This window comes from Eulemur rufifrons, chromosome 19 (genome assembly GCF_041146395.1).
Source record: "Eulemur rufifrons isolate Redbay chromosome 19, OSU_ERuf_1, whole genome shotgun sequence".
Classification (NCBI taxonomy): Eukaryota; Metazoa; Chordata; class Mammalia; order Primates; family Lemuridae; genus Eulemur; species Eulemur rufifrons.
This window is the reverse complement of record NC_091001.1, coordinates 42,094,288-42,121,115: the sequence shown is the minus strand read 5'-3', so window position 1 is coordinate 42,121,115 and position 26,828 is coordinate 42,094,288. Positions and strand designations below refer to the sequence as shown.

Genomic DNA, 26,828 nt, shown 5'->3' with positions numbered 1-26,828 from the left:
TGAAGTCTGTTTTGCCCAAGGAATGGATGCCCCTGAAAAAGCTGCCACTAGCTGCTGACTCCCAGAAGTCTGGTTACTCAAGGTGTCATCTGAGGCTAAAAGCAGCACAGACTTCTCCCTAATTTATCCCCACCCTACGGAAAAGCTCACTGCCTCATCTCTGTAACAAGACAGATCTGAGAGATTCTCTCGCCTATCTTCTTGCTTTGGCCAAAGCAAATAAACCTTTCTCATCTCCAAGCACTGGTGTCACAGCGTGTGGCTTTAGCCGTGCATCGGGTACGTGAGTCTGAACTTGGGGCTCTCCAATGCTGTGTTCTTGGCTGTACCGGCGCAGAGCAGAGCTTCCATGCCACTGAGCTTGGGGGCCGTGGGTAACACACCCGGTCACAGCTCAAATGCCACAGACTCCTAAGGTTCTTACTGAGATTTGGTAGATTTTCATGAATAATTGTTTCTCCATTTGCTGTATGCCCTTAGGACAATCTTCAGAGATTTTAAGCAGATTTTTAAAAAATAATTTTCAACAGTTATAGCTGTTTTGCCAGAGAGAGGCTCAGTGAAGCCCCTCACCACCATTCCACTAAAGAATGCTTAAGGGAGCAGGACTTACACATCCAGTTGAAAAAAAATCAGTTACTCTTTATTTCTGATGGGTATTTTGGTTACACAAGGTCTTAGGTTTAATGATCCATAAGTTCTCTTCTGGGTCTAAGCAGGTATGAGTCGATGTTTCAGATTGGTCGTTTTATTCAGATTACTGCAAAGGCATTTAATATAGATACCTCTGTTTCCCATGCTCCTTACATAATCCAGAACACAACGTTCTCAGAAATTAGATAACTGACAGGTAATAGGAGTAATAAATGTCTTGGATACTCAGCTAATTTTATGTTCATTTCTACAGATGGGCTAAGATACCTCCCCCCAATATGAGAATAACTACACTCATTTATCCACCAACCCTACACGGAAAGTAGTCAGGGTTATTGTGCAGCCGTTTAGCAGCAGCTGAACGACACTCACCAAACGTCAAACTGCTCTAAAAAGAGCTATGAAAACGCATCTCTGCCCTGTAAACCTACAACATTAATTAACCAACATTCTCTTTTGCCTCATTCTAAGAAAAGCATTAGTTTGTTTTCAGTAAAAGAAAATGTATAATCATTCATCGAGTCGATACCTACCGACTGACAGGCCCCGGGGAGAGACAATGTCCCTCCCCTTCCAGGGTGAGCACACAGAACCGAGCTACGAAGCTCCACGTCACACGGTAAAGGACGCACAGGCCAGCGTGCGGCGCAGAGAAGAGGGGCAGCTACACTGGCTAATTACGGGTGAGAAAGTACTACTAGGAGAACTATCAACCCATCATTGCAGGCAGACAAAATGCTAGAGAAACGGCTGGCTGCCCGTAGAGCGTGGGGCTTTAATTAGAGGAACAATAGTCTGAGGGCTGGAGAGGGAGAGAGCAAGGGGAAGGTTACAAGACGTGAGGGGGGTGGGAGCTGAGGAATCAGACAGTAGAAAGTCACTGAGGTTTTTTACCCAGGTCGATAGAGTTACAGTTACATTTTGCAAAAGGAACTGCAGTAGCTCTGGAAAGCCAACAAGAGGACACGCAGTCCCTTCCCTGGCTCTGAAATAGAGACAGAGGGGGCATGTAGAGTCCTCACAGACAGGGTGACACAAGACTTTCAGAGGCAAAACTGATAGGGTTTATGCTAATGGAGAGTAAGGAAAGGGCGGTGAGTTCCAAGGTGACTAGATCAATGGGGACAGCAAAAATCGTGGTGACCGATAATGAAATGTCTGTTACAGATGCTTGCTGTAGGTGGTCATGTGGCCACCAGGCATAAGGCTATGTCAGTGGGTGCATAAGGCTATGTCAGTGGGCATCCCAACACAAATGTGACGCTCAGGAGGAAGACGGGGGCCAGAAGCACAGACTCTGGCATGTGGGTGTCAGCTGAGGCCACCAGAGTAGCTAAGCTCGTCCAGGAAGAGACACACAGTAAGAGGCAGCTGAAGGCAGAGCCTCCCTCCCTATCGGTGACTATCAACAACGGCAGGGCAGATGGAGAAAGAAAGAGGAAGTAGTGAATGAATCTGTGATCTGAAATCCTAGTTCCGTCAAGATAATAAAAGCAAGAACTAAAACACAAGAGCAAATAAAATTTGGAATACATTGGTAATTGTAATCCTCAAGTCGCTTAACATCAGAAAATAATTTAAAAGTACTGTAGGAGTTAAGTCCAGAAAAAGAAAGGGCACTTTGCTATAGATATTACCTATTCTGAAATAGCCATCTTCTAATCGTTTGTCTTTGGTTTCTTTGCTTATTTCCAAACCTTCATTCTGAAATAAAACAAAAGCATTAATTTTACAAATAATTCCTTCTATTGAAAACAAATCTAAGTTATGAATATATCTTAACACCTATGAAGTGGCATTTATGGCACACCTATCTCTAAAAAGAGAAATGTCATCTCAGTCTTGAACTTTAAAAAATGTAATAAAAGTTGTTATTTTTAACCATCTGAATCTCTATATTGGTTCTTAGAAAATGAAACATTAAAATCATTTAATAGAATACTATTTGCTATTAAAAATATACACAGAAGTAAAGAACTATGTGTTAACTTGAAACAAATCTAGGTATTCCTTAGAGACCAATAAATTGATTTTGTGTATTCATCAACAGGCATTACAACCACATGGGGTTTTAGCACTCAAAATACAAACAGGGAGCAAACACTTAAGTAAAATAATGATTCATTTCTTTTCCTAGTATAAAATTCCATATTGTTTTTCAACAGAAAACGAAATGAAGGCTTTTCTATGAATGAGGCAAATGGGCCAATATATCAGATGCTCCATATTTCCAAAAACATTAATATTACTCACCGCTGAGTCCTGCACATCACGAGACTTTTCTTTCACCTCATAAACAAGAAGAGCCTCAAACCAAATCTATTAGTATCAGTTCTTAGGTAAGAGGTAAGAGGACAAACAGTCATACCTTAAAAGGCAAAACCTCCACAGTTGTATTGAGCAGAATATCTCCCGGGTGCTCTTGGTTGCCACTATGGAACAAGTAACTGAAAATACAAATTTGAAAATCCTCGGCTTTATACAGATGCAAGAAGATGATCTTACCTCAAAGTAAGCTTTTCTAAACCAGACTCTACACAAAGTTGATGCTAGAACTTGTAGTAACGGCACAGTATGCACTCTGAATAGTTGTAGGGAATTTAAAAACTTAAGGGTAAACCCCTAAGTGATATGTTAATTCCTTCCGTCAGAAATAGGACAATTGCTGCTTAATAATATACTTGACAAATTTTTTTTTTAAAGGATGACAGTTTTATGTTGTTTAAAATGCTTTAAATATTTAAACCTCTTTCCAGGAATAATCGAAATTATAGTACCTACATAATACTGCTGTATCTTATATTGGAGAAAAATTTCTCTAGGACAAACACTAGTCATGGCAAGTTCAAAGGCTGGTTTTATTCCATACAAATAATTTTAGCATTAGTAGACTGAAAGTAAATTAACCTTTTTCAAATTATCTGAATGATTCCACTTGTCAATATTTAAAAAATAGAGTAATAGCAAATTATAGTATAATATATTGTGATAAATCTAAAATACTCTCTGGGTATGTGTATAATGTTCTATGTGTTGATACTTTGAAAATGAACTGGTATGTGTAGTATGTAGGGAAAGGTGGAAAGTAAATAGGACATACAAAATATGTCTAAATCTAAACCTAAGTTAAATGGTTAAAAGTTTAGGCTTAGGAGTCAAAGACCTGCGTTCAAATCCTAGTGTCTCACTCACTGCAGATGAAAGATGCTTTCTTTTTTCTTTTCTTTTTTTTTTTTTTTTTAAGTTGACAAGGTCTCACTCTGTTGCCCAGAGCATCAATCATAGCTCACTGCAACTTTGAACTTGTGGGCTCAAGCAATTCTCTTGCCTCAGCCTCCCCACTAGCTAGCACTACAGGCATGTGTTACCACATCCAGCTACTGTTTAAATTTTTTATAGAGATGGGGTCTTGCTATGTTGCCCAGGCTGGTCTAGAACTCCTGTCCTCAAGCGATCCTCCTGCCTTGGCCTCCCAAAGTCTTAGGACTACAGGAGTGAGACACTGTGCCTGGCTAAAAGATGCTTTCTTAAAAGCCACCCTTAACTGGGCATGCTGATTCACATAGCGGGTGGGCACTCAATACCGCAGCTGAACATGTGAACAAATGGGAGGAGGGAAGCCACTACTAAAAGCCCCCGATAGAATCCAGAGTTCAGGCAGATTGATTCAGAGATGTTCACCACATGATTATTTATAATGAAAAATTCAGTACAGCCTAGATCATTTAACATTAGGTGAAGAAAGTACACAAAGTTAGCCAAAAAAAAAAGTGCCAATATGGTCACAATGGTGGCCTTGGGGTTGTGATTTTTTCATGATTTTTCACACTTTTAAGTTTTTACAATGAACACAGACTGTGTTATATAGTCAGAAAATCTTTTCATAATATCTCATTTCTGTATTGATAAATAAAACTTCTGCTTTCCCACCCCCCTCAGCAAATAAGTTATTGTGAAAATCAAAAAGTGATTCCTTTTCTCTGTTCTAGGAAGGGTAGGTACTTCCATAAATTCTAAGAAAGTTCACACATAGTATAATTTTAGGAGAATTGTGTTTTACTAGAAATATGCCCTTAGTTGGAGCATGCAAATAATACCTTACAGAGGTTTATTGTAAAAATATTCATTGTAAAGAAATCTGATCTCCATTATATGAGTTCTGTAGCTGATTGATGGGTATTTTTTCATTTGTTAAATATTGTATGTATTTTTTTTCAAACATACATATTTTTCTTTTTCCTGATTACATAAATAAATCTCTTTTTGAGACTTCCACTTCTGGGAAAGTCCATTGCACCTACTTTTCCCTATGCCTTCCCCTAAGTACAACTAAAAACCCTGGACATTGTGCACTGTGTAAAACCAGCATAAGCAGACGCTGGGAGGTGGAGAGAAGATGATGCGCTGACTAGGGCTTTGGGATCCGAGGCACAACAGGGCAGCGGGTTTCCTGGGTTTTCTTTGTACCAAGTACATCCCAGACTTGGAGCTGAAAAACTCAGAAACCTGGAAATGCCAATGGGAGCAGACAAAAAATTGAGCCCCCCAAAAGCCTGCCCTGTCTAGCCAAAGGATTAGGAAAAGAGCAGCCTCGTGAGACATAAATAACACTTTTGGACAACAATCACTCTACTCCAGCCAGCCACCACAGAAAAAAATGTGGCCCCAGCCCAACCACAGCCACAAAGGCTGAAGGGGAGTCTAAGGGGGAATAACGAGGCCCTCCCCAACGACGTCACGGGAGAACACACAGCGGTAAGGAGGACCCTGCCCCGCCCAGCCAGGACGGCACCGGCACAGCTCTGGTGGGGGCCAGGACTCCATCCCGACTCCGCAGCGATGGAGAGCCTCTGCCCGCCTTGGGTGCCAACAGCGCACATGAGGGGAACTGAACGTCTGCCACCCCCACCTGGAAGTAACGGGGCAGCACCGCGCCTGCTCCGCCTCGGCCGTGTTGGAGGAACCGACAACAGACGCTTTAGAGAAGACCCAGTCTCTGAACGTTGCACCCCAAACATTACGGTTCCAATCAAAGCTCACTCGTCATACCAACAAGGAGAAGAATCTCAACTTGAATGAAAAAAAGACCATCAATAAAGACTAACCAAGATAACAGTTGTTAGAATTATCTGGAAAAGATTTCCAAAGCAGCCATCATAAAAATGCTTCAACAGCACAAATATCTTTCAACAAATGAAAAATTAGAAAGTCCCAACAAAGAAACAGAAGATATAAAAAAGGATCACATGGAACTTGTAGACCTGAAAACATGATAACCAAAAATGAGAAACTCCATAGATGGGCTCAACAGCAGAATGAAGGCCACAGAGAGGAAAGGGACAGTACATCTAAAGACAGAACAACAGAAGTGACCCAATCTGAAGAATACAGAGAAAACAGACTTTTAGAAAAATGAGCAGAGCCCTAGGGGCCTGTTGGCCCTAGGGATCTAACATTGGTGCCCAACTGATTTTTGATAAAGGTGCAAAAGCAATTCAAAGGAGATAAGACAACGTTTTCAAAAAATTATGGCAGAGCAACCACACACCAAAGACAAAAAAATAAAATAAAGTGAACCCTGACCTAAGCCCCACTTCTTATACAAAAATTAACTCAAAATGGATCATGGACTTAAATATAAAATGTAAAACTATAAAAATTACAGAAAAAAGCATAGGAAAAAATCCTTGGGCCCTAGAGCTAGGCCAAGAGTTATTAGACTCAATATCAAAAGTAAGATCTATAAAAGGAAAAACTGATAAACTGGATTTCATGAAAATTACAAACTTTTGCTCTAAAAAGACAGTTAGAATGAAAGGGCAAGTTACAGACTGGAAGAAAATATCTGCAAACCAAATATCTGACAAAAAATTAGTATTGATAGCCAGGCGCAGCGGCTCACGCCTATAATCCAAGCACTCTAGGAGGCCGAGGCAGGAGGATTGCTTGAGCTCAGAAGTTCCAGACCAGCCTGGGAAATGTAGCAAGACCCCATCTCTACAAAAAAAAAAAAAAAAAAAAAAAAAAAATAGAAAAAAATCAGCCAGGCATAGTGGCATGCGCCTGTAGTCCCAACTACTCAGGAGGCTGAGGCAGAAGAATCACTTGAGCCCAGGAGTTTGAGGTTAGAATGAGCTGTGATGATGCCACACCACTCTAGCCAGGGTGACAGAGAGAGAGAGAGACTATATAAAAAAAAAAAAAAAAAAAAAAAGGAGAGAGAGAGAGTGAGCTACATGACATGAGAATTCTTGGGGCACTGGAAATGTTCATTATCTTGAATACTGGTGTCAAATCCTAGTTATGATATTTTACTATAGTCTGCAAGATGTTACCACTGGGGGAAACTGAGTAATAGGTACATAGAATCTCTCAGTTTTATTTCTTACAGCTGCATGTGGATCTGTATTTTCTCAAAAAAATCAAAGTTTAACTACTTTAAGAAAAAGTAAATTGACTGAGGAAAAAAGCATATAAAATAAATGTATCAAGTCAAAAGGAAATAGTCCCTGTTATCCCACCTCAATTAACAGTTTGATATATTTCTTCCATATTTTTCCTGTGTACATAATACATGAGAAATATTTTTATTACTTCAAAAAATCCTTCCATAATCTATAATTCTATACTCTATATATAGAATTCCGTATATTCTAGAATTCTATACATATAGAATGCTATAACCTATAGAATGATCTACAAGGATATTCTGTAATATTACAAATTTGTTTCTCCCGCTTAGTGTATATATAGAAAAGTTTTCATGTCAATACATATTGATCTATGCCATTATTTTTTAACAGCTGCTCATAGCATTCCAATGCATGGAAACATCACTGTTTACTTAACCAAATACCTAGTAATAGATGACATCTATGTTGTTCCTAATTCAACGATGACTCTCTAAGAGTGGTAAATAATATCTCAAAGTACAGAGTTTAATGATAGTACAAAAATGAACATTAAACAATATATGCTCATCCAAGTATAACATAAATTATTCAAAACTATTTTTATATTCTCATTGAGTAACACACTTTTATGACTTAAATTCCTCTTTGGAATCAGTTTAGAGTAACAAAAGAAAATTAGTAACATCATGTCACAGCTACGCATGGTTTTTGACTCCCTTGAATGGAATTACTCCAGATGATTTTTGGTGGATTCTAAAAGATCAAATTGGCCCTCCCATTAGAACATACAAAATAATATACCACAGAATAAAAAAGTATATGCTACTAAGTATGTCATGGGCAGTCTGCGGAACGTGTCTAAAACTGAGGAAAGGTGGAAGGAATCATGACTGTTAAACTAAAACCAGGGAGAAGAAAGTCTTAAATTTTGTAAAATAAACATAAATGCTGGGAAACATAAAAGGGTTGTAAATTCCTCCACGGTGTACTAAAAGTGATCCAGCATTTGTAAAGCCACTGACTAGGAATAGTCATACTCTGCCATGTTTATCAGTTCAGCCAAACTGCACGGATGTTCAAGGATAAGGACATGAACACTAATTTGAGATTTTTTAAAGAGATTTCTACACATAAAGTACTAAAAAATTATACTAGATATAAGTCCAGAAATACCAATAAAATTTACTGAACATGTTAAATGCTGATATCATATCTGAAAACAGCATACTCATTTTACTACTGAGTTGTATTTTACATGTAATTTATAACCCAACATTTTGGGTCCTGCCATCCACTCATATCCGTTATGTACACACACAAAAAAAATGCATCATAAATCACATTATAAGAGCTCTGAACTGTATGACAAAATATATTCCATAATCACCAACCTTTCTACATTGACTGGCTTATCAAATTTAAACAAGATGTAGTCTCCCGCTACCGGGGTGATGGCCCAGAAGAAATCCTCCCCCATGTAAGTCTTCTCCAGTGTATGTCCTTGGTAGACCTTCAAGGATGTGGATACCTCTGCAGGGGGGTTTACATGGATTTTAAGTAGTAATGGTTTCATGTAATCTTTATCCTAGGAGGAAAGGCATATGTGCTATGAAATAACATACAGTTTATTTATATTTAAGAAGCAATAATTATACACTAAATAACGAATTGTGTGTCTATGAGAAAATAAAATTAAGTCACCAACCGTGAGTTTCTGAATTTTTCCTGATAGTGACGAATGCAGACCAACGTGTTGGAAAAGGGAAGGTCGGAAGCGAATTCGCAGGTTTGCTTTTTGTCTATCACAATGTTTCTAAACATTAAAAAAAAATCATGTTAATGTTACACAATAAAGTGAAATCTTGTCCTCATCTATAAAATGAGAAATCCTTCAAGAAGAATATTGAAAAGAAAATATAACTTCAAGTCGTATGTTTTTTATGGTCCTCTTTGAGGCATTAACAGATTTGCTACCTACTTAATAAACAACCAAGATCTGGAAATTAAAAATAAGCACAGCTAGGGGAACAGTAAAGGGTTTAATTTCAACCATCCTTCAAGACATGTCAATAAAGGTTTGACTTTTAATATTAAAATGCACCAACTATAGACTAGAGATTTGGTTCAACTATACAAAATATTTTTAATTGGGTAATATAATGAAGAATTTGCAAATAATAAAAGGCACACTGTGTTGCATGAAAGCAAGTTGAAAATGTGAGGCAATAGCTTGACTATGTGCAAGTTATTGATATTAAAAGTTCCACAGACAAATCCATCTCAACACAGGTACAGGAAACCTGTGTTTCAACTGGCAGTGCCTCCTGGCCCAGATGTCACTTCACAGCCTGTCTTCATGCCTGGTCAAGGTGTGTGGTGGCCGCAGAACACCAAGGGGCCCATAATGGCAGCAGGGCTCTGGGGGGTGTGTTGGCCCAGGGCTTCCATAAAGCCATGGCTATCTTGACATGTTTTTTAAAACTCTTCATTTTCAATGACTCGTATAAGTTTTGGGCCCTTGCCATCCTAGGGGAAGCACCTGAAGAACTAGGGGCCACAGAAAAGCATGGGCTTAGGAAGGGTGAAGGAACAGATAACACTGTCGAAACTCAAATTTATGGATGACTTAGAGGGTTTCCATGGTTTTAATTTTTGCTACCAGTTTGGATCTTTTTAGAACCTAACCAATATTAAATAAAGTGGAAAGGATGAATTAAATAAAGGAATATTGGAGGAGAGTAAAGAGGACATTAACCTTTTTGTGTCCTACAATATAAATTCCTGTAAATTACAATGAAAATACAAGTACAGGCTTAGATCATAAAAATGACTTATTCAAATCAATTTATATGTTCAACCACTGTTATAAAGTTGACACTCTGCCATTTTGCTATCTTTCGTGATTTGCTCTAAGAATGTGTTGTTTGTTGTTTTATTTTTTAAACAGAATTCAATGATAGCTTATAGACACCAGATAGTATATCCTAAAAACTAACTGGCAGGTAGGATAATCAAACTATTCTATGCAATATATTGTCATGAAGTTAAATTAAATGCTTATTTGTTACAATGACTAAGTGACCCCAAAATGACATGTGCTTATATATATATATATATATATATATTACTAAATGTCAAAATTGACATTCATTTGTAAGAATTTGTACATTCATGGTTTATGCTTACACCAATAAAAAGTTGTATTTTTTTTCAAAGGAACAATTCAAAGTGGACAAGGAAAATATATCTAATTACTTTTTACAAAAAGATTTCTAAGGAAATAAACTTGCTATCTGAATGATCAAAGCAAAACTTATCATTTGCTTACTTGCCTGCCACCATCATCCCAAGGTAAGTGTATTACTGTGACCACTGGTTTCTTGCAAGTAACACACTGAAAGGTACTTTGACTTGTCATTGTTTTGATATAAAATATTACTTCTATTTTATTCCTTATTACCATATGTGTTAGAGTCGCATATTGCCCCCAAAATATTTGAAAAAAGAGAGCCAACAGAGAATATGAAGGAACAAACTGAACAGACAGCCCACACAGGACAGATATGACCAATCTATAGCCAATAGTTAACATGCCAGAGCCTACAGACACTGTAAACATTTGTCAGCAACTCAGAGAAAGGCCATCTTCTTGCCACAGGCTTCCCTGCTTTACAGGATTTCCCACTGCTACCTAAACGTCCTTCTCATACAGGAACTTTTTATCAGGTCAAGGAAGTAGTTTTCTTTCAGCTACCTGTTTACTGTTCACTTCCAAAATCCGGCTCCCTCCACCCTCACGAGGAATTAACTTACTGCATCTTTTTCAGGGTTGCAGACTTTCACCCAGAGAATATGATCCAAGAGCCAGTCGATGGGTTTCTCCTTATAGAACATGAATATGAATTCTACAATCAGAGTGAGGTCGGGCGCTTGAAACATTTTACCTGAAAAGATATCTCTAGTCAATAGCTGTAATAAAGAAACCAAGTATCAAAACGGCTTTCACTTATTTAAAAGTGAAATCTTGTACACTAAGTACACTGACAGTGTGCTCTCAACTATAAATCATCGTGAGCAATTGCCCCACTTGTATTATGAAAAACAAACTAACTCGCTTTTGCTAAACATTCCCTTGAGCTGTCACCTGGGCGTAAACAGAAGTAGTGAAATCTTGACATTATTATAAAATCTGTCATACAACTACTGGCTCAAAGCATTCAGAAAAGCAAGTCAGAGATTTTTCTTTCATGTCTTACTAAGATTCCTCCCATAACAACAAAAAAAGGAACATTGAGAGGTTTAGGTAAAAAGTTTTTATCTAAATCAATAAATACAAAAAACAAGGACCCTCAATTTTATTTTCACTGAAGCCTTCACAAGTAAAGATGTTTTCTGACACTTAAGTTTTGAGTGAAATGATCAATAAAGGCAGGGGGCAGTAGCTCACGCCCGTAATCCTAGCACTCAGGAAGGTCGAGGCAGGCGGATCGTTTGAGCTCAGAAGTTTGAGACTAGCCTGAGCAAGAGCAAGACCCTATCTCTACTAAAAAAAAAAAAAAAAAACACCAGAAAGAAATTAGCTGGACAACTAAAAATATATAGAAAAAATTAGCTGGGCACGGTGGCGCATGCCTGTAGTCCCAGCTACTCAGGAGGCTGAGGCAGGAGGATTGCTTGAGCCCAGGAGTTGGAGGTTGCTGTGAGCTAGGCTGATGTCATGGCACTCTAGCCCAGGCAACAGAATGAGACTCTGTCTAAAACAAAAACAAAAACAAACAAACAAACAAAAACAACCCAAATGATCAATAAGGTCAAAGGGTCAGCCTCTAATCCTGAAAGGCTTAAAGCACCCTAGGAAGTGAAATGTCATCCTCTGGGTGTTTTTTAAAACCTGTAAACTTCCTTCAATTCTTCAAATTTAAGCATCTTCATTTTACTTGACCAATTTAGGAACATTAGCAACAGAAAGTATTTTAAAATGAGTACCCCAACTAGTTAATAAAGAAACAAATGAAAATTAATCACTGAACAAGAATTTCATGCACTGCCTGAAAATACCAGGAATTCATGAGAAAATCCCATCTGGTGATGACAAAGGAACTGAAGTGTCAGAGACGAAATCCAACATGCTCACCAGGATCATGGTTGGCACTAAGCAGAACTCAAGAGTGAACACTACAATCTTAAAGTTTCCAAATTCTATATTGGGTTGACTTTCATCATTTCACACAAAGAAGCTTACCTGAGTTCAATTTTCTCAAAAACAATCCCTTTCCATGGGAAAAAAAAGACAACTTTAGGACCAAAAAAAGCAACTGGCTTAAGATTCTAAGAGTCATGGTTATTTTTGAAAAATGGATAACTGACACTTTTCTTACCAATGAAGCCCAGCTGGGAAAACTCTAGAATCATCCATTCCTCAGAAGAAAGTTGAAGTGCAAAATTTTTTATAGTATTAAAATAATTCTGTTTGACAATGATGTCATCTTCAAGCTAGAGAAAATGGAACGATCATATTAATAAATCAAAAAGAGAAGGAACGATGTACGCAGAAGGACATTATTATGGAAAAATTCAAGCACACTTTCATCCTGAAAGTCAAAGAAACAATGGTCAAAAACAATGAAAATATAAAGAAGCCAACTGCTTTCCTTCCCCACCCTCTATACCCTGCTGGTTGAGGTGATCAATGTGAAAAGTTGGGTATGCATCCATTTGATACCTTCTGTATGTGCATACAGCACATACAGATCCATATATAAGGTCCCCATCCCCCTTTTCATTTTTATAAAAAGGAATAATACTATGGAACTAGTATTCTTTTCTCTTATCATGAACATCTTTCCACATTAATAAATACCTATTTAAAGCCTTCAATTTAACGATGCTTACTATTCCCTGGTATAGAGGTACTACAATTTGTTCAGCTCTTCCCTGCTCACAGGCAGGCATTCGGATTGTTTCCCAGTTTTTGTCAATGCAAACAATGCTGCAATAAATAAGCTTGTACCTACATGTCAGTGTATTTCATTTCTGTAGGACAGACTCCTAAAAGTCCCCCATTTTATATTTTAATAGACACCTATGAGATACTTAAGAAGGTGTGGCAATTCAGAGGGCCAGGTACTGGGCTCTGCCAGCACCCTGTGCTCTCTGTGCTCGGTGGTGTCACCAGTGCTCCAGGCAGCTGACAGAGATCAGGGATCCCAACACATGTAACAGCTTCCACCACACAATCTCCCCCCGCAAACTTTAAAGTCACAAGAATATTTTAACATCCTAAAAAAACTTTTCTTTTTCTTAGTTTCATCTTATTATTTCTCATTACCTAAGCAATTTTTATTTGTTTTAACATTTGATTTTTCATGCATTTAAGTACCGTAGGCTTTCTTCTTGCTATCTATGAAGAAACAGTAGCAGGATATCGACTGACTTGCTGACTATGATATTACACTACTGACTGACTCACTTCTATCATGTTTCAGACATCATCCTAAACCCTGGGGATATATCAGTAAACAGAAAAAACATGTAGTATGCCCCCAGAGCTTTAAGGGAGGCTAGAGAGAAAATCAGACCAAGCACAGAGCTATGCTGTCATTTAACCTTGCTTTCTGAACAAAAAGATGCCTATGCTCAAACCTAAACATTCACTGAACATGTGCAAATGAAAGATGATCCCTGCTATCAGGCAAGTCTAAACGCCTACTTAAAATTTAGTGCACTAATGTTGGTTACCACATATATTTAAATTCACATTTGATATATGAAATTAGAAAAATTGTTTTCTTCCACTCTCATATCTCACCAAATAATTTCCCTTTTTAAAAAACTTTTTAGGATATAATAATGGTAGACTCACGTGCAGTGAGATTGTGAATACCCTTCACCCAGTCTTCCCAATATCACATCCTCCAATATAACTACATACACTATCACAACCAGTAAGTTGGCTTTGATACAATTCATTGAACTTATTCAAATGTCACCGGCTTTACATGCACTCAGTTTTGTGTGTGTATCTACTTCTATGCAATTTTATTACATGCGTATCTTGGTGACCACCACGCAGGAAGTATATACAACAGCTCCCACGAGGATCCCTAGAGCTGCCCTTTTACACCCACAGCCACCTCCCCACCCCCCTTCCCACCTTCCTAACCTCGGGCAACCAATAACCTGCTCTCCCTCTCTTCAGTTTTGTCATTTCAAGAATGCCATATAAAGGGAATCCTACAGCATGCAACCTTCTGAGATTGATTTTTTAAACTCAGCATAATTCCCGTGAGATCCAAGTTGTTGTGTGCCTCCACAGTTTGTTTCTTTCAATTGTTCAGTATGCCATGGTATAAATATCCCACATTGTATTTAACCAGTCACCTGCTGAAGGACATCTGGGTTGTTTCCAGTTTGGGGCCATGGCTAACAAAGCTGCTATGAACATTCATGTACAGGTTTTTAGTGAATATAAATACTCCTGACATCAGTATTTTGTCATAGCAAGAGCTACTCTGAAAAATCTAACACACCTCTCATTAGTTATTGCTAATTTACAGAAGGAAGCTAAAAAGAAGTAATATGTTGTTTTTACAGTATATAAATGTAGTATCAGAAAGAGGTGTAGTACTACACACATATATACATTCAAATTTTTTAAAAGTACAAGGAGAAACCAAAAACTAATGGTGGTACCCATGGGGGAGGGAGGAAACAGGGAGAAGGGATAGGATAAAAATGAGACTTCTGTGAATGTATCTTGTTTCACATGAGTTTTGATTTGGAAGGTTATGCTTTTTATAGCTAAAGAGGAAAAGAGGAAACCTAAAAACTGAATACAAACCAAATACAAATGAACCTAGTTTCCTATCAAGTAGGTGGCATGGCCACACAAGATAAAGAATTACTTCAAGTAACTTCCAAACACAGTACATTGACTAGACATCCCTATCAGGGTACATTCCGTGGGGGGAAAAGCACAAAGAAAGTCTAAACTGCATTTAGTAGTCTTGTTGTTAGTAGTGATAATAGTATTGATATTTTAAAACTATTTTAGCTATACTATCAAATAAAACAATTATACTATTAGGATAATCTCATTAGAAACCAAGATTTTCAGCTTAAGAGAAAGTAAAAAGGAAATGTATGTATAAATTCAAAAAGTTAAGTAAAAACCCTATAATCTTATTATAACTCTATCATCTTATATCTTAATCCAGTATGAATTAGAACTATTAATATCAATGCAAATGTGTGATTTTTTTTGCCTCTGAACAATAAAATACACTTTTCCTTGCTGAAATTCCTACAAGCAAAGACAATACAATAGCAATGAGCATCTCAAGTGTCCAGACTGTTCCTATATACCATCCGCCTCTGAGAGCAACAGGGCTCCTTAGAGAAATGATCTGGGACAGGAAATGTGTAAGATCTGAACGCAAAGAAGTGATCAAAGACAACTGGACTTATATAGAAAGGATACAGGTGCCAATTTGAAGAGGTTCCCACTAGATTATGATGTATCAATGTGAGCATCAGTAAGAATAATGATTGCAATGGATTGGGGCAAATCAAATATATTTTAAAAATCCATGAGTTCATAATGATACTTTTAAGATGACCACCCCAGGAGACTGCTACGGCATCAACTTTAAAAAGTAATACAGAGAAAGAATCAAGCATTTATTCTGTTTTTTCTTTATGAACTATTGTTTTGAGAAAACCTAATAGTTAAGGAGGAAAAATTCTTTTGTTTAATTTCAGAATATTACAGGGGTACATGAATTACTTTTGTACAGTTTGAGTCAAAGTTTTAAGTGTGTCCCCCACCCAGATAGTGAGCATTGGACCCATTAGGTGTGAATTTACCCATCCCCTCCCTTCAGGGGGGAAAATTCTTTATAGAAGAACTCAGCACATAAGAGCATTAGAAATTACAGAATTAGAAAATCACTACTTGGAAATTTCTAATGAAATAACTGATGTCAGGAAAAAATCATCCATGGCTGCTGAGACCACAAGCAGAATGGCGGCTGGGGAGCTTCATGAGGGGAGACGAGCTGATCATCCCAGCAACACCGAACATGGAGCTGCCTGACATTATGCGCTTCACTCTGTGCTGTAGCAAGGATCACACTAGTACCACCTGCGAAGTGCCTGCACCTTCTAACAGTTTTCTAGAAGACACTGTCCTCAACTCCGAGTTGTTTGTGATAAAGCACTTTGTGAAGCTGTGTATGACGCTATCACTGGAAACTACATTCCAAGCCACAGGCGTAACACCAGGACAGGCGGCATTTTTCTCTTCCCTTTGGGCATATGTCTGTGATGACCACAAAGTAACCCCAGACTTTTAAAGCATTCTTTAAAAGTCTTGGGTATGATACAACACATGCAACCACGAAAGCACGTCACCAGGGGACAATTACGACATCTGGGATAAATTTCTTTGCTCCCTTCCTCCTCACCCTGCTTTTCCCCAGATTTTCTAAGGTAAAATTTATCCTTTATAAGCATTCAAAACTAGCATTAAACTGAGGACTTTTGAGGCTAATACGTTTTTCCCATAATAATTTGTAGATCACGATGGAATCATTGAGAGTATTCCACATGAGACTGTGTAAAGACTTCAATATAAAGCAACTCCCTTTTTCCCCCAAGGTGTAATTTGGGGGCAAATATGATCATTTTAAGAATGGTCATTGAATTTGTCTTTGAAACAGCAGAGAAATTAGTAACAATCTAAATGACCGATAATAAGGAGATTATGAGATCTGGACAATGATACCTTCAAGAAGCAACTAAAAAATCATACGAATTTACCAGCATCTAAAGGTGCATATCTATTATACAGTATGTTAAGTGACAGAAAAACAGGTTATCAGACAGAACATACAGTATGATCTTGTCATTGTAAAAGAGCACTATTTCAGAGTGACATCAGCAAGATGGTGGAAAAGGAAACTCCAGACCCTTCTTCCGCCCCAGATACATGGATTTAAAATAAGAGCATTAAACAGCCAGAGCCCCTCCCTCAGGCACACAGTACAGGGTGATCGGGAGGAAACACCCAACTCCCGACTTTTCTCTGGGGAGGGAAAAGAGTAGACATACACTCAGTGTTTTTGACTTCTGGGGGTGCAGTTTCAGGGGCTGGTTTCTTGTCTCATCTAAATCCAAGCAGTGGCAGGAACAGGGTGCCAGGCTGGGGGCTAAGAACAAAGGCCATCAGTTGCAGCGGAAGCCGCAGTACCACAGCAGACACTAGGTGGAGCTCCAATACTGCAGCTTATTACAACATCAGCGAGACCACAGTATTGCAGACAGACACCAGAACAAGCTGGTAAGCAGAACCAGTAAATTCAATTAGGAGATTACAGCCACAAACCCAGAGAGGACTAGGCCTCAGGAAAGGTTCCAAGGGCTCCAGGATCTCCATCTAGTTTGACTGGAGAAAGTCCTTCCAGTAAAAAATCAGATTGCAAAGACTGGGAGATAGTGTTGGTTTTTCAAATGTCAAAATCACAACAAACAAAAACAAGACATACAAAGAAACAGAAAAACTGGGCATATCCAAAGGAACAAATTAAAACTCCAGAAACCAACCTCAAAGAAATAAAGATATATGAATTACCAGAAAATTAAAAATAACTATCATAAGGATGCTTAGTGAAATAAGAGCACATATAGACAAATAAATGAAATCAGGAAAATCATGCATGAACAAAATAAGAATATCAAAAAAGATCTAGAAACCATGAAAAAGAACCAAACATAAATTTTAGAACTGATGAACACAAAACCTGAACTGAATGAAACATTTCACTAGAGGGTCTAAATATTAGGCTTGACCAAGCAAAAGAAAAATTGGTGAACTTAAAGACAGGACTTTCAAAATTACCAAGGCAGGAGCATGAAGAAAAAAAAAGAAAAAAGACAGCCAATTCTCCAGGAAGACATAACAATTATAAAGATGTACCTTATAAGAAGCGAATATATGAAGCCAACATTGACAGAATTGAAAGGAGAAATAGGCAACACCACAATTATAGAAGGAGACTTCAATACCCCACTTTTAGTTATGGATAGAACCACCAGACATGAGAGCAAAAAGAAAACAGAGGACTTCAGCAACACTTCAGAGCAAATAGACCTCAAAAATATATACAGAACACTCTACACAATAGCAGAACACACATTTTTCTCAAGAGTGCATGGGACATTCTCCCCAAGACAGACCACCTATTAGGCCACAAAAACAAGCCTTAACAAATTTAAGACAACTAAAACCATACAATGTATGTCTCATGGCCACAACAGAATAAAACTAGAAATCAAGAGCAGAAGGAAAGCAGGAAAATACTCAAATATACAAAAATTAAACAACACACCCTTAAAGAATCAACTGATAAAGAAGAAATCACAAGGGAATTTAGAAAATATCTGGAGATAAATGAAAACAAAAACACAATAACCTAATAAATATTTAGCTAGGCTTAACTAAATAACTAAAATTAGAAAGCAAAGAGGGAACGTTACAACTGATGTCACAGAAATAAAAGAATTAAGAGACTGCTAGAAATAATTATGTGCCAAAAGAATGGATAACCCAGAAGAAATTGATAAATTCCTAAAAACATATTATATGCCAAGAGTGAATCATGGAGAAATAAAAAATTTGAAACACACTTATAAAAAGTGAGGACATTAAAGCAGTAATCAAAAACCTCCCAGCAAAAAAAGCCCAAGACCAGGGAACTTCATTGAAGAATTTTGCTGAACATTTGAAGAATTAACACCAATCCTCCTTCCAAATAACTGAAGGAGAAGGAACACTTTAAAACACATTCTATGAGGCCAGTATTACTTTGATACCCAAGCCAGACAAAGACACAAGAAAACTACAGACCAACATCTCTGATGATTATTTATACAAAAATCCTCAACAAAATACTATTAAATCGCAAACAGAATTAAACGCACATTAAAAGGATTAACACCAGGACCAAGTAGCATTTATACCTGCAATGCAAGGGTGGTTCAATATACAAAAATCAATCTAATATACCTTACAAAACAGAGGAAAAAACACATGATCATCTCAACTGATAGAGAAAAAGCATATTATAAAATTCAACACAGTTTTATGATAAAAGGAAAAAACCACTCCACAAACTAGAAATAAACGGAAACTGCCTCAACATAATGAAGGTTATATAGGAAAATCCCACAGCTAAGATCAGACTCAACAGTAAATGGCTGAACGCTTTCCCTCTAAGATCAGGAACAAGGCAAGGATGCCTTTCACAACCACTAGTCAACATAGTACTGGAAATTCTAGCTAGAGCAATTAAATAAGAAAAATAAAAACAGTCATCCAAACCGGAAAAGAAGTAGAATTATCCTTATTTGCAGATGACATGATCTTATATGTAGAAAAATAGAAAGAATCCACAAAAAAGCTATTACAGCTAATAAACTACTTCAGCAAAGTTTCAGGATACAAAAGCAACACATAAAAATCAGATGTATTTCTATACACTAACAATGACCAATCCAAAAAAGAAATTCAGAAAACAATCCCATTTACTTAGCATCAAAAAAGATAAAATACTTAGGAATAAACCAAACCAAGGAGGTGTTAAAAAAAAAAAAAAAAACTTTTACACCTCCTTGGTTTGGTTTTTAAAATAAAAACTATAAAACAATACCAAAAGAAATCAAAGATGATACAAATATATGGAAAGATATCCTGTGCTCATGGATGGAAGACTTAATATTAAAATGTCCACACTACTCAAAGTGATCTACTGTGGAAAGGAATGTAAAATGGCTTAGTCACTATAGACTAAGTATGGAGTTCTTCAAAAATTATAAAAAGAACTATCATATGATCTAGCAACCCCTACTTCTAGGTGTATATCCAAAAGAATTCAAAGCAGGAGCTCGACGAGATATGTGCACACGCATGTTCATCAAAGTGTTATTCACAATAGCCATGAGTTAGAAGTAACCCCAATGTCTATCAACAGATGAATGGATAAAGAAAATGTGGTATATACAATGGAATATTACACAACCTTAAGAAAGGGAACCCGTCACATGCTACAACATGGATGAGTATATTATGCGAAGTAAAATGAACCGGTCACAAAATGACAAACACTGTTTGATTCCACTCATATGGATTATCTAACGTAGTCAAAATCACAGAAACAGACAATGGAAAGCCGGTAACCGAGGGCAGGGTGGAGCAGGGAGGGTGCACCGACGTTCAGTAGGCACAGAGCCTCAGTTCTGCAAGAGGAAAACGTTCTAGAGATGTTGCACAACATAAATCTACCTAACACGACTGACCTGCACGTTTAAGAAATACTTAAGATGGAAATATAATGGTTTATGTTTTTACCACAATAAAAAAGGTTGTATTAAACAAATTAATAAATATAAAGCATAAATTGTAAAGAACAATGCCTGCGCATGGTAAGAACACACTAAGTGCAAGTTCATAGCTGCTGCTCCTGTTTTAATATCTTATATACTGACCCTGCTTTACCGTTTCCTTACCATCCTCTTTCTTATCCCCACCTTATCCTTGAGTTCCTCAATATTTACTCTTCCTATACTACACAAAAAATATTTAAATTTCTATTAATTCTCCCTTTGAGAGAAATTTAAAACACATTTTAAAAGCAATGCAACTACACTTTAAAATTCTGTATATGAAGTTCTTAACTATAATGTACATATTTTATATATTCGCCCTAGGACAACAAGGTTCAACTACAATATTTGGGTTATGTTCAAACAAAATGCTTTCCTTTTTATTTTGAAATTAAAATAAGACTTCTCTAAGGTGTTTAAAGGAAATGTACTGCCTTAATCTAGGATATCTTGTTTTTACATGCAAAACTCTTACGTGCCGTTATATACAATACTATATTCTGACTGTATTCATTTACATTTCCTACCCTGTGAGCCAAGGAAGGTTAATATACATGTGAACTTAGCTGGCTCTAAATCCAATGTCAAGAGAGACAAAGTCTGTCCTCAGTTTACCTGCCTTCCCATGTGAGGCCATGCTTTCCTTCTTTCCCCCCTCCCTGGAGCTCCCCACCCCCCGGGGCTGCCCAACCATTTCTCTTCTGATTCAGGGACCCAGAGTCTCCGCTTGCCACCTGCATCAAAATGCCCTCTCAGGAAAACATCTAATAAACTTTTTATATTGAAAAATATTAACTGACAGGCTTAGTGTGCTATACTTCTCAAGGGTATTTGCATTTTGAACAAGGAACAAAGACACTCCTTAGTTAAAGAAATGAAATTCCAGCTGTGGAATTTAAGCTTAAGTCATCAAGGAGAATGAGATTTGGAAGAAGTAAGAACTTCCTAGAATTCTTTAAGCTGTTGCCTACCTAACTTAAAACCCCTATCATCATAGGATTATTCTACTTGTATAGTGTTAGGGCTATGCCACTAGAAATTGGACTGTGAGAATTAAAACTCAATTTTATTATCTTCAATATAAATGGAACTGTATTATGGCCTACAAAAAATTATTTTACCATAAGATCACTTAAAAAAAAGTATAAGAAAATCCTTCTTTAAAACTTGCCAAATAATTACATCTTAGTTCTTTTTAACAGAGAGAGGGAGGTGGAGAGAGAAGATGGAGGAATGGGAGAAAAGGGCGGCGATGAGTGAGCGGCACACGTTCACCGTTAAGCGGAAAGCTGGCGTCTGTGCTCACTGGAGAAGAAACCTCAGAGCCCACATTCTCAGTTACCATGGAGACCCCTCTGTTCTCTGAGAGACAGTTATCATCTTACAGATCTTAGAGGGCTTGTGCTATCAAAACTTCCTCTTTTAATGAAAATATACCCTTGATAATACTTTTTCTTTAGAAGTGTGAAAAACATTAAAGGAAAAACCATACTTACCTGAATGTAATAGATGCCCTTTTCCTGAGCATACATCATCAGAAAACAATAATCCAGGTTTTGCTTTGTTCTCCATCTGAAACAGACATTTTCAAAAAATAAGTTAGGAATCAGACTCAAATTTAGTAAAATAAGATTAGATGTATTAATACGAGCCTCAAGTGTCCATATAACATGTCACATATGTATATATACACACACTTAGGAGAGAGATTCAAAGACAATTCACTTCCCTCTAACGAAGCCTTTATTAAAATGTATTCCAAGAACACTAATCCTAAAGATACCCCAAGGGAAAAGAGTCAAGTAAGTTTGGGAAACACTGTACACATATTCCGCCCCCCCTTCTAGGGGCATACTAGCACATTAGAGGCACTAAAACATCCAGCAGTAAACATACTTGTTGAAAAAAAAATTGTCTTAATCCAGTATTTTCCAAACTTACTTGACCAGGGGCCCTTTTTTCAGTAACATCTTAATGTCTCATCAACCCAGAGCTTCAAAAATGACACTTTAGGGATCACTGCTCTGGTGCCTAGGACTGTGTTTTGCATACAGACAGAAATTAATAAATGTGTCTTGAATGCTTTAAAAAAGAACAACACCATATTAAAATTTAAAATATTAAGTCTTTTCAGTGAATTCCTGGCAGCCTACAGAAGCACAGTGACAAACGCAGAATAAGAGAAACGGCTCTAAAAGCCAGTTTAAGAAAAACACAATAAAATAAAAGCTCATAATAAGCTTTTATTCATACTAACAAAACTTCTCCAGAATATGTCACAAGCTGTCCTGAACTTAATGACACTACCCAGAATATTCTACCAAATTCAACCCTAAAAATTGTTTTTTTAAAAAAAACAATAAGATAGTCTTTATTTATACAGTTGACAAAGACATTAAAAAGTCCAGTATTGGGAAGGCTGTGAAGTAAGTACTGTCATACAATACTGGTGTGGTATATGAAGTGTTAAGTGCCAACCCTAAACTTTTTTAAGCTTCAATAAGCAAGAACTGCATTGGATATTACACTCACATGGGTGGAAGACATTGAATGATCCATGGCTCACCTTACTCTTTCTTTAGAATCTCCAAATGTCTCCTTCAAGTTTGTCAAGTCAGGATAATAGCTTTCAGGGGGTGATATTACTTCCACCAGGCCAGAACTGATTTCTTTAGAAAATCTATTGTAAGAAAGGTTAGAGTTATTTAAGTTCTGTGGGATTTTATTTATCTTAGTGCTTAATTTACTGTTTTTAACATAAAACACATCCGTAATCATTTGTAGCAGGGAATAACTTTGTGGTCACAGTGTGTTAAATGGAGCAGCTCATCACTGATTTTAGTTACCAAAAAATACAGATTTTCCTTTTTTAAAGTAATGCTTTAAAAACATTGTAAAATGCACTATCCTTATAGTAGCATAGAAATCCTAGGCAAACTGCAGGCATTACATGCCTAAAATGTATCAGAATTTAAGGAAAAAAAAAATCATGGTCCTACAGAAAACAGGGAACTGAAGAAAAATAAATGAATATATCTATATATCTAAATATACATATATATTTATGCAAACATAAAACTTCCTCAATTTTCAGAAAGCTTTAGTTGTGGGTTATAGACTACCTGTCATTCTAAACTGGTGTTCCTCAGTGGGGGCTGGGGGGTGATTTTATCCCTCCCAAGGACATTTAGCAACATCTGGAGACGTTGCGATGTGGCCACTGTGGGCAGTACTACTGACATCCAGTGGGTCGACAGACACCAGGGACCCTGCTAATCATTCTGTAATGCACAGGACAGCCCCTACAACAAAAAATTATCTGGCCCAACGTGTCAAGAGTGCTGAGGTTGAGAAATCCTTTTCTGTGGTTTTTAAATTAGTCTGTACTGACTCAAATGTAATTTCTTTCACATTTGCATTCTCCCTTCTTTCATTTTCAAAAATCTCCACAAATTCTTGTGCAACTACCTGCCTTTGCACAAAATGCTCTTAGTGCTTAACTGAACTTTTTTTCTGGCCTTGGTTTTCTACACAGTGAGGAAGAAGTAAATCAACAGAATCATTATACCGCACAAGCCCCACAGCCCTGCCTATGTGGTCTATGGGAAGGTACAGGAAGGGGGAATGAACGATAATTATTGTGCTGTTCCTTTACTTAAGGAGTCTATACCAAATTGTGCTTCTACAAAGACTGCCAAGAAATTTAGCACTTGAGGAAAATCTAACAAATGACAATTTAATCCTGAACTATGCATATTTTTTTTAAATCTCCAGTTTTAACATTTTGATAGACAAGGAGAGCCACGATATTTTAAATCTACAGTTAGCAAATAATTGTTGCTTCTCTTGTCATTTTATGTACAAGGCATGTCTTTTAGGGACAAAAACAGATACAATTCAATGAAAGAAACCTCTATCAAAACTAATTTTTATATCACTATTAAAATTGCTAAGGCAATATTATACAAAGTAATAATACCTGAAACTTACTAAGCTTTCCATCTGTCACCTGCTATGTGCCTTGCTCATAGCAAACTGGTATTCAATCTTTGCAGAATAGAAGAACAAATTAAGACATAGTTTAGCACTGAAGTCTGAAATTGCTACATGAAAATCTGCCTGGATAGCAGAAAAATTTTTGCCTGGTAAACACAGTGTGAAAGATTTAAATAATCTCATATGATTCTCTCTATATTCACTGCCTTTAAGATTAGAGACTGTTATTTGATAGTGTTACATACATACGACATTCAAGTCTTTTCCATAATGAAATACCATTAGACAACTAGATACAGATGCACCTACTTTATGACAATGTAAAAGACCAACGATAGGTGCCTAATTAACATGAACTTCACAGAGAAATGAACTATAAAAAAGGCATTTTCTTTTAGCAAAAAGCCAAGAGATAATATTAACTAAAATATTTTCATGTTTATAATTAAGAAGGACTTACTCTTTCTCCAGGTTGGCAACAACACCATGTACGTAATCAATATCTGTCTGGGAAAGAAAAGAAAATGTACCTACATTCATGTTTTTATATTTTTATTTAACTTTTAATATTAAATTCAAACTTAAATGATGAAAACATTCATGAAAAATATTAAAGTTTTTGACAATTTAAAAGATTTGCATTTCTGTGTTGTTCTATTACATTGTACTACTAAATGTCATCGAGTACTTACCAATACAGTAAGCGGATTTTTAAGTTTTTATTATTTTTAATTGTCTATGTTCAATTCATTAGAAAAACTGAGCACAGACACTATACTTCTTTGGAAACATCCAAACTATAAATAAGGAATAGTAGTAGTAATAGTTCTTGCAGGATGCTGTCAAGAAAGATTTTTCCACCTCAAATCATAAAACCTAGGTCAAAATTTGCCTGTTTGCTACCAGACTGAAAATAAGTCACTTCTCTGAGTTTCAGTTTTCTATCCTATTAAAAACAAAACAAAAAAAAAAGGTGGGCGGAAATACCTTACAGATTATGAGATTAAATTATAAAGCTATGTAAGAAAAAGCTGTTGTTAATATTATTAAATACTGATACTAAGAACATGAACCAAGAATACTTTATTCATTATTTATAGTTTGGATGTTTCCAAAGTATAAATAGTTTCTGTGCTCAGTTTTTCTAGTGAATTGAACATAGACAATTAAAAATAATAAAAACTTAAAAACCTGCCTACTGTATTGTTAAGTACTCAATGATATTTAGTAGTTCAATATAATAGAACAACATGGAAATGCAAATCTCTTAAATTGTCAAAAACTTTAATGTAAGAAAGCTACATGTTAGAAATAAACATTTATCAGACCAGACCTGTGTACTTTTAAATTATGAACAAGTGAAAATGCAATACTCTCTATTAATTTTACTTTTTTTCCCTTATTCATTTAATGAAAAACATAGTCACATTTCACAAACATTTACTGAGTAACTCCACTAGGCCAGGCTGGAACTGCTGCAGTGAACAAGATAAGTCAAAGTATGGCAGAAATATGTTTAAACAGACATTTTCAGCTGAGTTCAGACCTAACCCAGCCTGGAATATAGGGGCATCAGAGGAGCCTCCCTGGAGGAGGTGACACTCAACAGTAGTAACTGGCTTGTTCCAAGGCTCTGGTTCCCAGGTGTCTAACAGAGATGAACACCTTTAACTTCTCCCTTCTAAGGAGTGAACTGAGTCTGTCCCTGGTGCTATGGCAAAGACCATGGAATTGGACCAAAGTGAGAATTCCAACTTTGCCTCTTACTAGCTGAATAACCTAGGGGAAGCTGCTAAACCTCTCTGGTCCTCTCAGTTCCTTGGTAAAATGGAGATGATGGGAGAAACTGCCTTCTAGGATTGCTGCAGGGATTAAGAAAGTGGGGCACAGACAGTGGACATATGCAAATAATTATTACTATTACTTCCCTGGGACCCGTGTCCAGACACCATCCTCCTCCTAAGCCCATACCGAGTCAGGACCCTCAGATCCTTGCCCTTTCAAGGACTCTGGGAAGCTGAAGAGCAGCCAAGCCCAGGACATGGTGGGCCAGCAGCATGGGTTGCAGGGCTGCAGCCACATTTCCTAGCCAGCCAGAGCCCTCCCTATTAATGTCACATACAGTGACAACCTACATTAAAAATGCTCGACTATTAAAAGACATCAGTGATATATAACATATGATCTATGCTATAAAGACTGCCAAAACACTTAATACTTGAGGAAAACAAACAAGGTACAGTTTAACCCTGGAAATTATAAAACTATACGATTATCTTCCCAATAATAGTTTGTATGATTTATAACCAATTACATAAACATCTT

General features: G+C 37.0%; 1 protein-coding gene across 1 annotated transcript in view; it reads right to left on the bottom strand.

Moving 5' to 3' along the window:
• The window catches only part of MGAT4A (alpha-1,3-mannosyl-glycoprotein 4-beta-N-acetylglucosaminyltransferase A), a 90,558-nt gene that overhangs the window by 6,160 nt on the left and 57,570 nt on the right, over positions 1-26,828 (bottom strand). Inside the window, exons 5-13 of the mRNA XM_069494337.1 lie at positions 24,964-25,010; positions 23,074-23,187; positions 22,004-22,079; positions 12,446-12,560; positions 10,881-11,011; positions 8,773-8,880; positions 8,459-8,652; positions 3,023-3,101; positions 2,292-2,358 (exon numbers count right to left, since the gene is read on the bottom strand). Coding sequence (XP_069350438.1) covers positions 2,292-2,358; positions 3,023-3,101; positions 8,459-8,652; positions 8,773-8,880; positions 10,881-11,011; positions 12,446-12,560; positions 22,004-22,079; positions 23,074-23,187; positions 24,964-25,010 — 931 coding nt within the window. The remainder of the gene's footprint in view (positions 1-2,291; positions 2,359-3,022; positions 3,102-8,458; positions 8,653-8,772; positions 8,881-10,880; positions 11,012-12,445; positions 12,561-22,003; positions 22,080-23,073; positions 23,188-24,963; positions 25,011-26,828) is intronic.